At 49.9% G+C, this 20,161-nt stretch overlaps 2 protein-coding genes across 2 annotated transcripts; one reads left to right on the top strand and one right to left on the bottom strand.

Annotated features, from left to right (window-relative positions):
* Positions 1 to 7,560: 7,560 nt before the first annotated feature.
* On the bottom strand, positions 7,561 to 9,335 carry NAA38 (N-alpha-acetyltransferase 38, NatC auxiliary subunit). The gene is made up of 3 exons (XM_075346712.1): positions 9,276 to 9,335; positions 7,817 to 7,988; positions 7,561 to 7,734 (listed from the first exon to the last, which is right to left on the bottom strand). Exons 1-3 carry the CDS (start codon positions 9,318 to 9,320, stop codon positions 7,622 to 7,624), a joined length of 330 nt encoding a protein of 109 aa, XP_075202827.1. The 5' UTR covers positions 9,321 to 9,335; the 3' UTR covers positions 7,561 to 7,621.
* A 107-nt stretch (positions 9,336 to 9,442) lies between these two features.
* On the top strand, positions 9,443 to 17,943 carry CYB5D1 (cytochrome b5 domain containing 1). The gene is made up of 4 exons (XM_075346711.1): positions 9,443 to 9,699; positions 10,972 to 11,048; positions 12,985 to 13,203; positions 14,236 to 17,943. The coding sequence occupies exons 1-4, from the start codon at positions 9,573 to 9,575 to the stop codon at positions 14,464 to 14,466; spliced, it is 654 nt and encodes a 217-aa protein (XP_075202826.1). The 5' UTR covers positions 9,443 to 9,572; the 3' UTR covers positions 14,467 to 17,943.
* Positions 17,944 to 20,161: the final 2,218 nt, after the last annotated feature.

Here is a 20,161-nt window from a genome sequence, read left to right as displayed (position 1 = left end):
TTTATGGCAGCATTGTTTAGTCATGGAACAGTAGTTTTATTCTGCAGTGTATTATTATAGCAGTGTTACTTCACCATTATATGGCGGTATTACATTGTGTGGTGCAAGATGTAAGGGTTGAGTAACCATATAGTGGTATTATTTGCCTGCTCTGATAGTATTATTTTGTACTGGTATTCACTGAATGGCGGTATTATTTGTCCACTATATGCTAGTGTTATTTTGTACCTGAATTATTTGGGAACTGCAGTCCTCATGTCACAATGTGGCGGCATTATTTGGACCCAGTTGGCTTCACCTATGTTCCCATGTAACGAATCCCCCCACACAGCGTATATTGACCATCGACCCTCACGAGACAAATAACCGCACGATGGTGCATAAACCTGTACATAGTTCATGGATGTAAAAAAAACAAAACAAACTATGGCCGAAGAGTGATGATGTCGCCAGTGTGAGGGGGGCCTGCATGGGTCCGATAATACCGCCTCAGTCAGGACTCAGACCACCAGGACCCTCCATCCCCTGCCAACCGCAGTCTGACTCTACCACAATGAGAGCTGTTCTAATCTTGGGTGTAACCCCGGGGGGCGTGCGGGGGTCTGCACCTGGCACCCCACACTCTGAACAGACCAGAGACAAAATCTGGCCCTAGTAGCAAAAAAAAACCACGAGGACCAAATTTCATGAAGGCGGGGAACGTGCAAATATGGTCCATGAGTAAGGAGTGTACACAACAGAGCGTCCATATGTGTGAGCAGCGAGCACGTGTCCACGAATGTATGAAGTATAGTCGTCTGTGTACACTACTATGGAGAACGTGCGTGTGTGTCTGTACAGTGTATAAAAAAAAAAAAACTATACTACGCCCCCCTTCCAAAAATTCCATCATAAATTATAATTTTAGGACTTTTTCCACCTTTAAGGCACCGATAATCTGTACAAACCCATCTATATTTCGCCAAAAAAATCCATCAAATCTGCCGAACCCATGTGACAAAACGTGTGAGGAGGGAGCAGTACCGAACTAAAAGTTTTGATGCAAAAATTGACTGAAATTTGGAACTGTCCATAATTCCCTCCACCTTGACTTAAGTCCCACTCCAGTTGTCAAAAACCAGCCCCAAATCCTAATTCTGCTTCCACCATGCCTCACTGTGGGGAGGGTGATCTTCTAGTCATGCACATTGTTTTGCACCTTTTGGAATTATGGCCAAAACGTTCCACCTTGGTCTCATCAGACACTACTAGTGATGAGCAAGCACTACCATGCTCGTAGCTAGTGATGAGCGAGCACTACCATGCCTCACTGTGGGGAGGGTGATCTACTAGTGATGCACATTGTTTGTTTTGCACCTTTTGGAATTCTGGCCAAAAAGTTCCACCTTGGTCTCATCACACACTACTAGTGATGAGCAAGCACTACCATGCTCGGGTGCTTGTAACTAGTGATGAGCGAACACTACCATGCTCGTCAAGGAAGTCAATGGTGAATTCTAGCATTTTTCTGGAAGAGTTCCCAGAAAAAGTGCTTGAGTTTCTCATTGACTTCCATTATACTCGGTACACTTCGCATCAGTCTGAGCTGCTAGTTTCAAGCACCCGAGCATGGTAGTGTTCGCTCATCACTTGTTACGAGCACCTGACCATGGTAGTGCTTGCTCATCACTAGTTACGAGCACCTGACCATGGTAGTGCTTGCTCATCACTGGTTACGAGTACTAAGCACCCGAGCATAGTAGTGCTTGCTCATCACTAGTTACGAGCACCTGACCATGGTAGTGCTTGCTCATCACTAGTTACGAGTACTAAGCACCCGAGCATAGTAGTGCTTGCTCATCACTAGTTACGAGCACCTGACCATGGTAGTGCTTGCTCATCACTAGTTACGAGCACCTGACCATGGTAGTGCTTGCTCATCACTGGTTACGAGTACTAAGCACCCGAGCATAGTAGTGCTTGCTCATCACTAGTTACGAGCACCTGAACATGGTAGTGCTCGCTCATCACTAGTTGTCTCTGATGTGGAGCTTTTTGACCATAATTTTAAAAGATGCAAAACCAACACTGCACATCACCAGATCACCCTCCCCACAGTGAGGCATGGTGGAGGCAGAATTATGATTTGAGGATGTTTTGACAGCTGGAACTGGGACTTTAGTTAAGGTGGAGGGAATTATGGACAGTTGTCAATTTTTGCATCCAAACTTTCATGCTTCTGCTAAATAGCTGACACTAAATTTTACCTTTCCGCATGAGAACGATACTCAGCAACATGCATATAAAAGAAAAAAAACAACCAAAAAAACCCCAGCTTCTCCAGAAGAATATCAAGATTTTGGAATTGCCCAGACCTAAAGCCAAAGGAAAATCTGTATGTGACCTACAGAGGGAGCTGTAGACAGGCGTGGTCCCCCCTCCTCAATCTGACATATGGGGCTGCTGCAAAGAGGGGCAAGCGAAGATCACCGATTCCACATGTGCTGTGTGATACTCAGACACAAGAACACAAAGCGTTCATCATAGCGGACTTCACGAAAGTATTAGCTGAAGGGTGTGCAGACTTATGCAGCCATTTTAATTGTTTCTTTTTCTACCCAAAAAAACATTTGTTTCTCAATTGATTTTTTCTACAGATTATGGACATGACAAAACATCTCATATGAACAGGGGTGTGTAGACTTTTTATATCCAATGAATACATGAAAAACATACACATGTGCAAATGACAAGCCCTGCCAGGGTCAGGGGTACTCGGAACTGGGCCGGACTAGTCCGGGGATGTGAGTGACCCTGGCGGTGTCTTATATATATAAAAAAAAAAAAAAGGGGATGATGATTATATTACAGTGGAATAAAGTTTGTGACGCCCCCTGTGGTTTTGCGGCTATGTGGGCTGCCGCTGCGCTGTGGGTTTCCGGGGGCAGGTGGTGATGGTGCAGCTAAGGTGATTTACTCCCCACAGGTGGACTGAGGGCCCGAGAGAACTGTTGATTATATGAAAAGTCTATGAGGGCAGGAGGAATGGAGACGACACCAGGGCTTTGCAACAAGTCTGTTACTCAATGTATTGATTCAAGCTTGACAGCCATTTTAGTCAATTCACAGTGTGCTGGGATCCCCGGTGATCGGCAACCACCGATCCCGAATAAGTCCGAGGCCAGTACCTGTTCTCCATTTTGTTTGCCTTTCCTGGCCGTCTCTCTGCGCTGACTCTCACCCTCCTGTTCTGCGCCTCCACACACAGTGCCCTGAGCCAGGGGTCGCGGACCTCTAAAGGGACTTCTGCCTGCCTGGCTCCCTTCGGGGACCTCTAAAGGGACTTCTGCTTGCCTGGCTCCCTCTGGGGACCTCTAAAGGGACTTCTGCCTGCCTGGCTCCCTCAGAGGACCTCTAAAGGGACTTCTGCCTGCCTGGCTCCCTCCGGGGACCTCTAAAGGGACTTCTGCCTGCCTGGCTCCCTCCGGGGACCTCTAAAGGGACTTCTGCCTGCCTGGCTCCCTCCGGGGACCTCTAAAGGGACTTCTGCCTGCCTGGCTCCCTCAGAGGACCTCTAAAGGGACTTCTGCCTGCCTGGCTCCCTCCGGGGACCTTCAAAGGGACTTCTGCCTGCCTGGCTCCCTCCGGGGACCTTCAAAGGGACTTCTGCCTGCCTGGCTCCCTCCGGGGACCTCTAAAGGGACTTCTGCCTGCCTGGCTCCCTCCGGGGACCTCTAAAGGGACTTCTGCCTGCCTGGCTCCCTCCGGGGACCTTCAAAGGGACTTCTGCCTGCCCGGCTCCCTGGTCCTCTGTGACCCCCTTCCAGCAGATTCGTGTGCTGCTTGTGGCCCCATGCTGCGTACAGCCACCCTGGCCTCCGATGTTACTAGGAAGTCCTGAAGTATCATCCTAGCCTAGGGACCAGGACCCCGTTTGCGACCAATCCCTTCACTTTGAGCTATTGTTTGTGAAACGTGACTATAGGGGGTCTGACACTCTTCCCCCAAGTCACTGTGATCCTTTCTTCCATCTCCTCAGAGCTGACAGGACCCCGGGACCCTCACCCCTCGTCTGTCTCCTCCTGACTGACTCTGTCCACAGTCAACTATTAAACTTAGCTCCGCCCCTTTTACCTCAGACAGCTCACCACTAAGCTCCTCCCTCTAGATGGTTCTAGAGACAGTGCACATAAGTGCCATAGCCAGATACTGGTCACAGCATTAATGGCCCCTGCCCCGGCCCTGATCTGATGTGTGAGGTAATAATTGGGTGTCTGCAGCATTTGGTGCGTGAACCGATAGATGGCCTCTTTCTTACCCAGGATGGGGCACCACAGCTCTGACTGAGGTGCAGTACCTCTGAGGCGATGGCAGCCTCAGGCGCGCCACACATACACGAACAGGTGAAGTGCGCTCCTGAGTGCAGATAGATGGAGAATGGGCATAAAACTGCGTCCATGTACGTGGGGAGCGGATGTACGGGCGCGTCCCTGTATATAGCTCGATGGCGTCCCTGTATATAGCTTACTGACGTCTGTGCACGTCCCTGTATATAGCTTACTGATGTCTGCGCACGTCCCTGTATATAGCTTACTGATGTCTGCGCACGTCCCTGTATATAGCTTACTGATGTCTGCGCACGTCCCTGTATATAGCTTACTGATGTCTGCTGACGTCCCTGTATATAGCTCGCCGACATCCCTGTACATAGCACGCCGACGTCCCTGTACATAGCACGCCGAATGTCTGCGCACGTCCCTGTACACAGCACGCTGACATCTGCTGACGTCCCTGTATACAGCACGCTGACGTCCCTGTATGCAGCACGCTGACGTCCCTGTATGCAGCACGCTGACGTCCCTGTATGCAGCACGCTGACGTCCCTGTATGCAGCACGCTGACGTCCCTGTATATAGCTCGCTGACGTCCGCACACGTCCCTGTATATAGCTCGCTGATGTCCGCACACGTCCCTGTATATAGCTTGCTGATGTCCGCTGACGTCCCTGTATATGGCTCGCTGACGTCCCTGTACACAGCAGGCTGACGTCCCTGTACACAGCAGGCTGACGTCCCTGTACACAGCACGCTGACGTCCCTGTACACAGCACGCTGACGTCCCTGTACACAGCACGCTGACGTCCGCACACGTCCCTGTATATAGCTCGCTGACGTCCCTGTATATAGCTCGCTGTCGTTCCTGTATATAGCTCACTGTCCAAAGATTTCTGGACCTAACTGTAGCTCGCTGACGTCCGCACACGTCTCTGTATATAGCTCGCTGACGTCCCTGTATATGGCTCGCTGACGTCCCTGTACACAGCTCGCTGACGTCCCTGTATATGGCTCGCTGACGTCCCTGTACACGGCTCGCTGACGTCCCTGTACACAGCAGGCTGACGTCCCTGTACACAGCACGCTGACGTCCCTGTACACAGCACGCTGACGTCCCTGTACACAGCACGCTGACGTCCCTGTACACAGCACGCTGACGTCCGCACACGTCCCTGTATATAGCTCGCTGACGTCCCTGTATATAGCTAGCTGACGTTCCTGTATATAGCTCGCTGACGTTCCTGTATATAGCTCACTGTCCAAAGATTTCTGGACCTAACTGTAGCTCGCTGACGTCCGCACACGTCCCTGTATATAGCTCGCTGACGTCCGCACACGTCCCTGTATATAGCTCGCTGACGTCCGCACACGTCCCTGTATATAGCTCGCTGACGTCCGCACACGTCCCTGTATATAGCTCGCTGACGTCCGCACACGTCCCTGTATATAGCTCGCTGACGTCCGCACACGTCCCTGTATATAGTTCGCTGACGTCCGCACACGTCCCTGTATATAGCTCGCTGACGTCCGCACACGTCCCTGTATATAGCTCGCTGACATCCCTGTATATAGCTCGCCGACGTCCCTGTATATAGCTCGCTGACGTCTGCGCACGTCCCTGTATATAGCTCGCCGACGTCCCTGTATATAGCACGCTGACGTCCGCACACGTCCCTGTATATAGCTTGCTGATGTCCGTGCACCTACCTGTATATAGCTCGCTGACGTCCCTGTATATAGCTCGCTGACGTCTGCGCACGTCCGTGTATATAGCTCGCTGATGTCCCTGTATATAGCTCTCTGATGTCCGCGCATCTACCTGTATATAGCTCGCTGATGTCCACGCACCTACCTGTATATAGCTCGCTGACGTCTGCGCACCTACCTGTATATAGCTCGCTGACGTCTGCGCACCTACCTGTATATAGCTCGCTGACGTCTGCGCACCTACCTGTATATAGCTCGCCGACGTCCGCACACGTCCCTGTATATAGCTCGCTGATGTCCCTGTATATAGCTCTCTGATGTCCGCGCACCTACCTGTATATAGCTCGCTGATGTCCACGCACCTACCTGTATATAGCTCGCTGACGTCCGCGCACCTACCTGTATATAGCTCGCTGACGTCTGCGCACCTACCTGTATATAGCTCGCTGACGTCTGCGCACCTACCTGTATATAGCTCGCTGACGTCTGCGCACCTACCTGTATATAGCTCGCTGACGTCTGCGCACCTACCTGTATATAGCTCGCTGACGTCTGCGCACCTACCTGTATATAGCTCGCTGATGTCCGCGCACCTACCTGTATATAGCTCGCTGACGTCTGCGCACATACCTGTATATAGCTCGCTGACGTCCGCGCACATACCTGTATATAGCTCGCTGACGTCCGCGCACGTCCCTGTATATAGCTTGCTGACATCCGCGCACATACCTGTATATAGCTCGCTGATGTCCGCGCACGTCCCTGTATATAGCTCGCTGATGTCCGCGCACGTCCCTGTATATAGCTCGCTGACGTCTGCGCACATACCTGTATATAGCTCGCTGACGTCTGCGCACCTACCTGTATATAGCTCGCTGATGTCCGCGCACATACCTGTATATAGCTCGCTGACGTCTGCGCACCTACCTGTATATAGCTCGCTGATGTCCGCGCACGTCCCTGTATATAGCTCGCTGACGTCTGCGCACCTACCTGTATATAGCTCGCTGACGTCCGCGCACGTCCCTGTATATAGCTCGCTGACGTCTGCGCACCTACCTGTATATAGCTCGCTGATGTCCGCGCACGTCCCTGTATATAGCTCGCTGATGTCCGCGCACGTCCCTGTATATAGCTCGCGCACGTCCCTGTATATAGCTCGCTGATGTCCGCGCACTCTACTTCCGCTGGCGCCCCCCCCTCCAGCCATAGTCGTCTCATCATCTTGTGAGTGTTTGCACAGGAGGGAATTTCACCGAAATCATTGTAACGTCACCAGAACACCACAAGGTGGCGGCAGCAGCACACGCCGGGTATGGTCTGTGTGTGCACAGCGCCACCTGGTGGTTATCTGACCACATGGCCACAGGCGTTATCACCCAGCTTTCCCAGATCCTGGACATTCTTCTCCCCACAGACAAGCGAGGTGTCAGGATCAGACAGATCAGAGACATTTTGCTGTATCCATGAATCAGGAGGCTCAGGATGAACAGACAACACACACAACGCTCAGCTCTGACAGTAAAGATGGCGGCCACAGTCACCGGCGAGAAAAATAATTTAATTATATAAAAGTGAATGTACAGCGATGGGGGGGGGGGTCACAGGTACTGGGGGGAGGCGACGCTCTCCAGCTCCACCTGGATGGACACGATGTGATGACCGGGGACCATGGCCAATCCCAGGACACGCGGCTCCCGCACCGGGAAAGAGTCTGCGGGACGGGAGGAAGCAGGGGTTAGTCTGATAGGAGGTGGGGCTTAGCGGCTGCCAGGACCCGCCCCCGAGGAGCTCACCTGAGGCGCGGAGGAACTCCTGCGCGGAGCCGAGGATGACGTTACAGTCCCGGTCCGTGCACAGGAAGCAGCCGATCAGCGAGCGCCCGTCCGTCATCTCGATGCGCATGTTCCGGTTCAGCAGAGACTCCAGCTTGTGCCGGGCGCCGTCACCAGCCTCCACGTCCGAGTCCTGGGGGGAGAAAGCGGCCAGCTCACTAACCCAGTGTGCTACACAGACGTCACCCAGCTTTCAGAGAACCCAGAACGTTCAGTCTGGCAAGGGATGAAGGAATCTGGGAAAGCTGGGTATCATGGCAGCCATATTGGATACTACCCAACTTTACCGAGCTGCTGAATGGCACAACTTTTCTAGGAAACTAGGCAAGCTTCAGACATCCAGCCTGCAGTGTTGCCGTTCAGGAGCTTGGAAAAGCTGGGTGGCATCCAATATGGCTGCTATAACACATTCTGTCAGGGCTGTTTTCGTATCTAGCCTGCAGAGATAATCCATCTTTTCAGGATTCTCGCATATGATTACTGTAGTGTGAATATCACCCAGCTTTTCCACACATCTTAATGGTAAGTCTTCTAGTGCAGCGAAATATGGAGATAGGTAGAAAAAAATTGACATGTAGGATACCGGGAAAGCTGGGTAATCCCTCCGAGACTGGCCAATGCACCATTCAGGAGCATGGGAAAGCTGGGTGACAAAGTCTGGCAGCTCTGACAGTGGAAACAATGGCACCTGATCTTACACCCCCTCCTCCAAAAGAATACTTGCCATTCAGGAGCCTGGAAAAGCAAGATGACTCACATAATAAAAGAGCTGACAGTAACCACCCAGCTTTCCAAAGTGACAGCCCCTGTGTAGATGGGACAAATACTTATAAATCCTGCTAAATCTGCCATTCAGAAGTCTGGGAAAGCTGGATAATAATCCCAGACAGGAACCATGGCACCCCGATAGGTTGTTATCCAACTTTCCCAGACCCCAGAATGTGAGTAATGATGTGATGGCAGGAGGTGAGAGAGGAATGCAGGACTAAGGCCAAACCTGAGAAAGCTGGGTGTCAGGGCGGCCATATTGGTGGTCACTCAGCTTTCCCGGACTCCTGAACATCAGATACACAGGGGAAATTGTTTGTTTTTCCGATACTGGGAAAGCTGGGTGACATTACCCATGGTGTCGGCTGCAGAGGCGGGCACCCAGCTTTCCCAAGATCCTGAATACAAGGGGAAGCTGAAGGTATTACCAGGGCGACCACCCAGCTTTTCCACAATCCTGGGCCCTGCAAAGCCGGGAGACTGCCCATGTGGGAGGCAACAGGGCGGCCATATTGGAAGATCCCCCAGGAAACTGCCCCGATTATGGCGCTAGACCTGCTCCAGGAGCCTCCCCGTGCCCAGAAGAGACCCGCGACCACCCAGGACAGGAGGCGGCCCCTCCATGGGTGCAGGACACAGATGAGGCACTCACCCCGGCCGGCGGGCTGCAGCCATTCTCCTCTAGGACGGCGGCCATAACTGCACAGCAGCGGCCCCGCACAGACTGACGGGAAGAGAAGAAAACTACACCTCCCATAATGCAACAGAAAGGGAGGAAATGACGTAACCGCCAGAGACACAAAAAGGAAATGACGTACGCGATCAGAGCCACCAACAAGAAATGAAACTAACGGAAATGATATCAACGGAAGTGACGTTAAGATGCCGGAAGTGGCCATGAAAGCGTCCAGGTGCCATGGTAACGCCAGAACGCAGCTGAGAATCAGGCATGAGTCCTGTCAGAGCGCCGTACTACACCCCGCGGGAGGTGTCCCGGCACTGCAGCATCAGCGACCTGTGGGTGTCCTACCTGGGCCGGGTCTACGACCTCACCCCACTGGCCACAGAGCACCGAGGTGACCCGCAGAGCTGTCCTCCTTCCGCCCCGTCCCCTCTCCTCTCTTGTCCTCCTTCCGCCCCGTCCCCTCTCCTCTCTTGTCCTCCTTCAGCCCCGTCCCCTCTCCTCTCTTGTCCTCCTTCAGCCCCGTCCCCTCTCCTCTCTTGTCCTCCTTCAGCCCCGTCCCCTCTCCTCTCTTGTCCTCCCTTCCGCCCCGTCCCCTCTCCCCTCTTGTCCTCCTTCCGCCCCGTCCCCTCTCCTCTCTTGTCCTCCCTTCCGCCCCGTCCCCTCTCCTCTCTTGTCCTCCCTTCCGCCCCGTCCCCTCTCCTCTCTTGTCCTCCTTCCGCCCCGTCCCCTCTCCTCTCTTGTCCTCCCTTCCGCCCCGTCCCCTCTCCTCTCTTGTCCTCCCTTCCGCCCCGTCCCCTCTCCTCTCTTGTCCTCCTTCCGCCCCGTCCCCTCTCCTCTCTTGTCCTCCCTTCCGCCCCGTCCCCTCTCCTCTCTTGTCCTCCCTTCCGCCCCGTCCCCTCTCCTCTCTTGTCCTCCCTTCCGCCCCGTCCCCTCTCCTCTCTTGTCCTCCCTTCCGCCCCGTCCCCTCTCCTCTCTTGTCCTCCCTTCCGCCCCGTCCCCTCTCCTCTCTTGTCCTCCCTTCCGCCCCGTCCCCTCTCCTCTCTTGTCCTCCCTTCCGCCCCGTCCCCTCTCCTCTCTTGTCCTCCCTTCCGCCCCGTCCCCTCTCCTCTCTTGTCCTCCCTTCCGCCCCGTCCCCTCTCCTCTCTTGTCCTCCCTTCCGCCCCGTCCCCTCTCCTCTCTTGTCCTCCCTTCCGCCCCGTCCCCTCTCCTCTCTTGTCCTCCCTTCCGCCCCGTCCCCTCTCCTCTCTTGTCCTCCCTTCCGCCCCGTCCCCTCTCCTCTCTTGTCCTCCCTTCCGCCCCGTCCCCTCTCCTCTCTTGTCCTCCCGTCCCCTCTCCTCTCTTGTCCTCCTTACGTGCCCTGTCCCCTCTCCTCTCTTGTCCTCCCTTCTGCCCCGTCCCCTCTCCTCTCTTGTCCTCCTTACATGCCCCGTCCCCTCTCCTCTCTTGTCCTCCTTACGCCCCGTCCCCTCTCCTCTCTTGTCCTCCTTACGCCCCGTCCCCTCTCCTCTCTTGTCCTCCTTCCGCCCCGTCCCCTCTCCTCTCTTGTCCTCCTTCCGCCCTGTCCCCTCTCCTCTCTTGTCCTCCTTACGCCCCGTCCCCTCTCCTCTCTTGTCCTCCTTCCGCCCCGTATATTGGTGATAATTCCAGCCTTGTGACCCCTCAGGTGACATCTTACTGAAGCCGATCATTGAGAGCGCAGGAAAGGACATCAGTCACTGGTTCAATGAGAAGACGGGAGACGTAAGTGTCCATCACTGTACGAAGTGTGTAATCGCTCTCTGTTATCAGCCTGACAGTCTATGACCAATTCTCAGACTTTCTCACACTGGTCGTACCCAGTTTGGTGAATCCTCTTTATGCTACAAGCATTTGCATTACAATCTCTGCTGTGCTGATTGTTTGTTACAATGTGTCTGTGCAGCACAATATACAGTGCCTACAAGTAGTATTCAACCCCCTGCAGATTTAGCAGGTTTACACATTTGGAATAACTTGGCATTGTGATATTTGGACTGTAGATCAGCCTGGAAGTGTGAAATGCAGCAAAAAAGAATGTTATTTCTTTTTTATTTTTTTTTTTAAATTGTGAAAAGTTTATTCAGAGGTCATTTATTATTCAACCCCTCAATCCACCAGAATTCTGTTTGGTTCCCCTAAAGTATTAAGAAGTATTTCAGGCACAAAGAACAATGAGCTTCACATGTTTGGATTAATTATCTCTTTTTCCAGCCTTTTCTGACTAATTAAGACCCTCCCCAAACTTGTGAACAGCACTCATACTTGGTCAACATGGGAAAGACAAAGGAGCATTCCAAGGCCATCAGAGACAAGATCGTGGAGGGTCACAAGGATGGCAAGGGGTACAAAACCCTTTCCAAGGAGTTGGGCCTACCTGTCTCCACTGTTGGGAGCATCATCCGGAAGTGGAAGGCTTATGGAACTACTGTTAGCCTTCCACGGCCTGGACAGCCTTTGAAAGTTTCCACCCGTGCCGAGGCCAGGCTTGTCCGAAGAGTCAAGGCTAACCCAAGGACAACAAGGAAGGAGCTCCGGGAAGATCTCATGGCAGTGGGGACATTGGTTTCAGTCAATACCATAAGTAACGTACTCCACCGCAATGGTCTCCGTTCCAGACGAGCCCGTAAGGTACCGTTACTTTCAAAGCGTCATGTCAAGGCTCGTCTACAGTTTGCTCATGATCACTTGGAGGACTCTGAGACAGACTGGTTCAAGGTTCTCTGGTCTGATGAGACCAAGATCGAGATCTTTGGTGCCAACCACACACGTGACGTTTGGAGACTGGATGGCACTGCATACGACCCCAAGAATACCATCCCTACAGTCAAGCATGGTGGTGGCAGCATCATGCTGTGGGGCTGTTTCTCAGCCAAGGGGCCTGGCCATCTGGTCCGCATCCATGGGAAGATGGATAGCTTGGCCTACCCGGAGATTTTGGCCAAGAACCTCCGCTCCTCCATCAAGGATCTTAAGATGGGTCGTCATTTCATCTTCCAACAAGACAACGACCCAAAGCACACAGCCAAGAAAACCAAGGCGTGGTTCAAGAGGGAAAAAATCAAGGTGTTGCAGTGGCCTAGTCAGTCTCCTGACCTTAACCCAATTGAAAACTTGTGGAAGGAGCTCAAGATTAAAGTCCACATGAGACACCCAAAGAACCTAGATAACCTGGAGAAGATCTGCATGGAGGAGTGGGCCAAGATAAATCCAGAGACCTGTGCCGGCCTGATCAGGTCTTATAAAAGACGATTATTAGCTGTAATTGCAAACAAGGGTTATTCCACTAAATATTAAACCTAGGGGTTGAATAATAATTGACCCACACTTTTATGTTGAAAATTTATTAAAATTTAACTGAGCAACAAAACTTGTTGGTTTGTAAGATTTATGCATCTGTTAATAAATCCTGCTCTTGTTTGAAGTTTGCAGGCTCTAACTTATTTGCATCTTATCAAACCTGCTAAATCTGCAGGGGGTTGAATACTACTTGTAGGCACTGTATATCAGCCTGGAGTCCAGACTATCCGGCCCATAGATGACTGTGGGTGGAGGGCAGCACAGTGCGGGGGGACGAGCGGCTGTGACCCCCGCTCCTCCGGGTCCTGATTCCTCATCATAGGCGTCTTATCTCCTCTCTTGCCTGAATTAATCTCCACAGATCAAGACCTACATAGACCCGCAGACCGGCTGCCTGACCCCCTACACCCCGCAGGGACGCTTCCTCCATGTGCCGCCCGCCTTTCCCTCTTCAGACTGGGACACCGACCTTGGCCGCCCCTGGTGGAGAGACCCCTCCTATGAGGTCGGCATCTTGTCCTCCAAAACCAGGTTCATCCGAATCATCAACACCTTAACATCCCAAGAGCAAACGCTGGAGGTAAGTGTCTGATACCAACAGTGACAAAGGCATATCTGCCCCTACAGGGGGCTACAGATAGGAGGAGCTATGAGTCTCCTCCCACTACAGAGTGATACAGATAGGAGGAGCTGTGAGTCTCCTCCCCCTGCAGGGTGATACAGATAAGAGGAGCTATGAGTCTCCTCCCCCTGCAGAGTGATACAGAGAGGAGGAGCTGTGAGTCTCCTCCCCCTGCAGGGTGATACAGATAGGAGGAGCTGTGAGTCTCCTCCCCCTGCAGAGTGATACAGAGAGGAGGAGCTGTGAGTCTCCTCCCCCTGCAGAGTGATACAGAGAGGAGGAGCTGTGAGTCTCCTCCCCCTGCAGAGTGATACAGAGAGGAGGAGCTGTGAGTCTCCTCCCCCTGCAGGGTGATACAGATAGGAGGAGCTGTGAGTCTCCTCCCCCTGCAGAGTGATACAGAGAGGAGGAGCTGTGAGTCTCCTCCCCCTGCAGGGTGATACAGATAGGAGGAGCTGTGAGTCTCCTCCCCCTGCAGGGTGATACAGATAGGAGGAGCTGTGAGTCTCCTCCCCCTGCAGGGTGATACAGATAGGAGGAGCTGTGAGTCTCCTCCCCCTGCAGGGTGATACAGATAGGAGGAGCTGTGAGTCTCCTCCCCCTGCAGGGTGATACAGATAGGAGGAGCTATGAGTCTCCTCCCCCTGCAGGGTGATACAGAGAGGAGGAGCTGTGAGTCTCCGCCCCCTGCAAGGTGATTACAGATGGGCGGAGCTGTGAGTCTCCGCCCCCTGCAAGGTGATTACAGATGGGCGGAGCTGTGAGTCTCCGCCCCCTGCAAGGTGATTACAGATGGGCGGAGCTATGAGTCTCCTCCCCTTGCAAGGTGATAGAGCTGGGCGGAGCTATGAGTCTCCTCCCCTGCAGGGTGATTACAGATGGGCGGAGCTATGAGTCTCCTCCCCTGCAGGGTGATTACATATGGGCGGAGCTATGAGTCTCCTTCCCCTGTGGGTTGTCACACATTCTAGTGTCGCTTTGCTGTTACAGGTGTGTTCGGAGGAGACGGTCTGGGAGATCCTCGCCCGTTATCTGCCATATAACGCTCATGCCGCCAGCTACACGTGGAAGTATTGTGGGGCGCCCCTGCGCATGGAGCTGACGCTGGAGGAGAACGGGGTGCAGGATGAGGACGAGGAGCTGGAGGAGCTGAGGATGGACGCCGACGCCTTCACCTGCAGCCTGCACCTGTACTACAATGATGACCTGACCGAGCTGTGACGTGGGGGAAGACGACGCCAAACACACAGTAGTGTCAATCAGATGTGCAGAAGCCAATCTACCAGCGACTAGCTGCAGCCGCCGCTCCGGACCGGCCGCGAGCCGCCGTCATATGTGCCGAATAACGGATCAGTAACATAAACCCTGATCCTGGTGACTGGTTCTCACCCTCAGACATGTTCACACTATAAATGAAGGGTGTGTATACTTGTGCAACTGTTATTTTCTTATAATGCAGCTTTACAAATAGACCTATATAGAAAAGTACCGTTTTGTGTACGCAGCTCCTCCGCAGAGGTGTGCGTTCCCGCAGTTGATGATCTTGCACCACTGGTCAGCAGGATCAGGATAGGGCAGGGATGTGAGCAGCACTTCCTGCCGTCACCACCAGAGGGAGCACTTTCCACGTGGATTTATGTCTCTGCACGGTTGGAGCTCCCCCTTGTGGCCACTGCAGGAAGTCGCTATCATAAAGCTCTAGGGAGGGGGATGACTCCGCACACACGTAAAAAAGTGAACCGGTGGCCGTCCACCTTTATGGCGACATTTTTTTTGGATTCTTTGTAGGAATTGGATGATTCGCTCGGTTGCCGTTTCGGGAAATTCGCTCCACACGCGGCAGACACCGGGGCATGTGTCCTCTTAACAGAGCTGATCTCTGGCCGACCGCGGCTGTGAATCATTGAAGCGCTGACAGATCTCAATCATCGAGCAGTGAGACTTTTTTACTGGATTGTTTACTGTCTGAGCAATGAGCCTATGGATTCTCTACTGTTCGAGTAGTGAGATTATGGATTCTTTACTGTCCAAGTAGCGAGACTGGAGATTCTTTACTGACTGAGCATTGAGACTGTGGATTTTTTACCGCCTAAGAAGTGAGATTATGGATTCTTTACTGTCTGAGTAGTGAGATTATGGATTCTGTACTATGTCAGTAGTGAGACTATGGATTCTTTACAGCCTGAGCAATGAGATTATGGATTCCTTACTATCTGAGCAGTGAGATTATGGATTCTTTACTGTCCAAGTAGCGAGACTGGAGATTCTTTACTGACTGAGCATTGAGACTGTGGATTTTTTACCGCCTAAGAAGTGAGATTATGGATTCTTTACTGTCTGAGCAGTAAGACTATGGATTCTTTTCTGTCCTAGTAGTAAAATTATGGATTCTGTTCTATGTCAGTGGTGAGACTGTGGATTCTTTCCCGTCTGAGCAGTGAGACTATGCATTATTTACTGTCCGAGCAGTGAGATTATGGATTCTTTACTGTCTGAGCAGTGAGATTATGGATTCTTTACTGTCTGTGCAGTGATATTATGGATTCTTTCCTGTCCAAGCAGTGAGATTATGGATTCTTTACTGTCAGAGCAGTGAGATTATGGATTCTTTACTGTCCGAGCAGTGAGATTATGAATTCTTTACTGATGGAGAAGTGAAATTATGGATTATTTACTGTTCGAGCACTGACAGGGCGTTGATGTGTTACTATGGTAACCGGGGGCCTGCTGAAGCCCCCATCTCGGCTCCACGCTGTCATCACTGCCCCCTAAAGAAAGGCAATAAAAACATCCAGATGTATCTACCCCAATATGACACCAATAAACCCATCCGTTGGTCACCACCCCCTGAAGCCCTCGCTCGGCTCAGTCATAGCAAAAATTAAAATGTTACCGGAAAATAGCGCAGAACGCCGGCAGATTTTTTTTAGTAGAAGATATAATGAACGGCATCAGTCACAACTATAGCCCGTCCTGCACAAAAGGAGCCATGGAAGGGTTAATAAAAAAAAAAAGAGAAGGTGATAAGAAGGCCGATCCTGTGAGAAGTGATTTCTAGTCCTGCATGTGAGGGAGAAAATCCTTCCTAACTCCACATACGGCAAAATCACTCAGAGCAGCGCCGACCACCAGCGCCTGGATCCTGAAATATTATATATAAGGAAAGGCGCCAAGGATACTTGTACAGTACTGAATCCATCATCATAAGTCTGTAGAGAGTGCCAAAGTCTCACTGCTCGGACTGTAAAGAATCCTCAATCTCACTGCTCAGACAGAAAATAATCCCTAATCCATAGTCTCACTGCTCTGTCAGTAAAGAATGCATAACCTCACTGCTCAGACAGTAAAGAATCTATAGTTTCACTGCCTGGACAGTAAAGAATCCATAGTCTTCCTGCTCGGACAGAAAATAATCCCTAATCTATAGTCTCACTGCTCTGTCAGTAAAGAATGCATAACCTCACTGCTCAGACAGTAATCACTGCCTGGACAGTAAAGAATCCATAGTCTTCCTGCTCGGACAGAAAATAATCCCTAATCTATAGTCTCACTGCTCTGTCAGTAAAGAATGCATAACCTCACTGCTCGGACACGAACTAATCCATAGTCTCACTGCTTGGACAGTAAAGAATCTATAGTCTCACTGCCTGGACTGTAAAGAATCCATAGTCTCACTGCTCGGACAGTGAAGAATGCATAACCTCACTGCTCGGACAGAAAAGAATCCCTAATCTATAGTCTCACTGCTCTGTCAGTAAAGAATGCATAACCTTACTGCTCGGACACAAACTAATCCATAGTCTCACTGCCTGGACAGTAAAGAATCTATAGTCTCACTGCTCGGACAGTAAATAATCTATAGTCTCACTGCTCGGACAGTAAAGAATCCATAATCTCACTGCTCGGACAGTAAAGAATCCATAGTCTCACTGCTCGGACAGTAAAGAATCCATAATCTCACTGCTCGGACAGTAAATAGTCTATAGTCTCACTGCCTGGACCGTAAAGAATCCACATAGACGGGCGGCACGGTGGCTCAGTGGTTAGCACTGCAGTCTTGCAGCGCTGGGGTCCTGGGTTCAAATCCCACCAAGGACACCATCTGCAAGGAGTTTGTATGTTCTCCCCGTGTTTGCGTGGGTTTCCTCCGGGTACTACGGTTTCCTCCCACACTCCAAAGACATACAGATAGGGACTTTAGATTGTGAGCCCCAATGGGGACAGTATTGCAAATGTATGTAAAGCGCTGTGGAATTAATAGCGCTATATAAATGAATAAAATTATTATTATTATTATAGAGAAAAAAAAGTCCACAGCACCCTGGTCAAAAAATGTATTAACCGCCTGTGTAATCAACACACAATCAGCGGTATAGGGACGCACGTCCAATTCAAGGGATTACTTGATATAACATACCATAAGAAAAAAAGATGGCAGCGTCAGACTGGGTGACATTTATTCCATATTTATTCCATTGGACGGACAAATATGCAACGTTTCTACCTGTTTGGTCTTTTTCAACCATGTTATTTCTTATAGTAAAGAATCCACAGTCGCACTGCTTGGACAGTAAAGAAGCCATAGTCTCACTGCTTAAATGGTAAAGAATCCATAGTCTCACTGCTTGGACAGTAAAGAAGCCATAGTCTCACTGCTTGGACAGTAAAGAAGCCATAGTCTCACTGCTTGGACAGTAAAGAAGCCATAGTCTCACTGCTTGGACAGTAAAGAAGCCATAGTCTCACTGCTTGGACAGTAAAGAATCCATAGTCTCACTGCTTGGACAGTAAAGAAGCCATAGTCTCACTGGTTGGATAGTAAAGAATGCAGAATTCATACTCGTACTGCTCAAACATTAAAGAATCCATAATCTCACTATTCGGACAATAAAGAATCCATAGTCTCACTACCTGGACAGCAAAAAATCCATACTCTCATTGCTCAGACAGTAAAGAATCCATAGTCTCACTGCTCAAATAGAAAACGACCTATAATCATAGTGCTCAGACAGTAAATAGTACATAATTCATAGTCTCCCTTCTCGGACAGTAAAGAATCCAGAATTAATAGTTCTCGACAGTAAAGAATCCATAGTCTCACTGCTCGGATAGTAAAGAATTTACAGTTTCACTGGTCAGATGGTAAAGAATCCATAATCTCACTGATCAGACAGTAAAGAATCCAGAATCCATAGCTTTACGGCTCTGACAGTAGATTATTCGCAGTCAGTAAAAAGTTTGTAGTCTCCCTGCTCGAACAGTAAAGAATCCACAGTCTCACGTCTAGGACAGTAAAGAATCCACAGTCTCACTGCTTGGACTGCAAACAATCCATAGCCCCACTGCTTGGACAGTAAAGAATCCAAAGTCTGCTTGGACAGTAAATTGTTTATCTAACTGCTCAGACAGAAAAGAATCCAAAATGAATAGTCTCACTTCTTGGTCAGGAAAGAATCCATAGTCTCACTGATCAGATAATAAATAATCCATAATCTCACTGATCGGACAGTAAATAATCCAGAATCCATTGTCTCATTGCTTGGACAGTAAAGAATCCATAGTCTCATTGCCCAGACAGTAAATAATCCATAGTCTCACAGCTCGGTCATTAAAGAATCCATACTCTCACTGCTCAGATAATAAAAAAAACAATCTCACTGCTCGGACATAAAAGAATGAGGAATCCATAATCTCATTGCTCAGACAGTAAATATTGCATAGTCTCACTACTTGGATAGTAAAGAATCTTGAATCCATAGTCTCATTGCTCTGTCAGTAAAAAAAACACATAGTCTCACTGCTCGAACAGTAAAGAATCCATAATCTCACTGATCAGACAGTAAAGAATCCAGAATCCATAGCTTTACTGCTCTGACAGTAGAGAATTCTCAGACTCACTTGTTTGACAGTAAAGAATCCATAGTCTCATTGCTCTGTCAGTAAATAATGCCGAATCCATAGTTTCACTTCTCGCACAGTAAAGAATCTAATGCTTCGCTGCTCTGGCAGTATAAAATCAATAGTCTCAGTGTTTGGACAGTAATGAATATATTATCTAACTACTCAGACAGAAAATAATCCAAATGAATAGTCTCACTTCTTGGACAGGAAGTATTTCATAGTCTCACTGCTCAGACAGTAAGGAATCCAGACAGTAGAGAATCCGCAGACTCCCTTTTCTATAAGTAAATAATCCATAGCCTTAGTGCTCAAACAGTAAAGAATCCATAGTCTCACTGCATCGACAGTAAAGAATCTAAATCCTCCCTTCTCGGATAGTAAAAATGCATAATCTCACTGCTCGGACAGTAAAGAATCCACAGTTTTATTGCTCGGACAGTAAATAATTAATAGTCTCACTGTTCTGACAGTAAACAATCCAGAATTCATAGTCTCACTTCTTGGACAGTAAATAATCTGAAGTATCATTGCTCTGACAGTAAAGAATCCATAATCTCAGTGCTCTGACAGTAAATAATCCATAGTTTCACTTCTCGGACATTATAGAATCGATAGTCTCCGTGCTCACATAATAAAAAAAAACAATCTCACTGAACGGACAGAAAAGAATCCGGAATCCATAATCTCATTGCTCAGACCATAAATATTCTACAGTCTCACTACGTGGATAGTAAAGAATCCATAATCTCACAGCCTGGATAGTAAAGAATCTTGAATCCATAGTCTCATTGCTCTGTCAGTAAAAAAAACATAGTCTTACTACTCGAACAGTAAAGAATCCATAATCTCACTGATCAGACAGTAAAGAATTGAGAATCCATAGCTTTACTGCTCTGACAGTAGAGAATCTTTAGACTCATGTCTCTGATAGTAAAGAATCCATAGACTTATTGCTCTGACAGTAAAGAATATATAGTCTCACTGCGCAGACAATAAGGAATCCCACTGCGCGCAC

Source organism: Anomaloglossus baeobatrachus, chromosome 4 (genome assembly GCF_048569485.1).
Source record: "Anomaloglossus baeobatrachus isolate aAnoBae1 chromosome 4, aAnoBae1.hap1, whole genome shotgun sequence".
Taxonomy (NCBI): domain Eukaryota; kingdom Metazoa; phylum Chordata; class Amphibia; order Anura; family Aromobatidae; genus Anomaloglossus; species Anomaloglossus baeobatrachus.
This window is presented reverse-complemented; position numbering and strand designations above follow the sequence as displayed.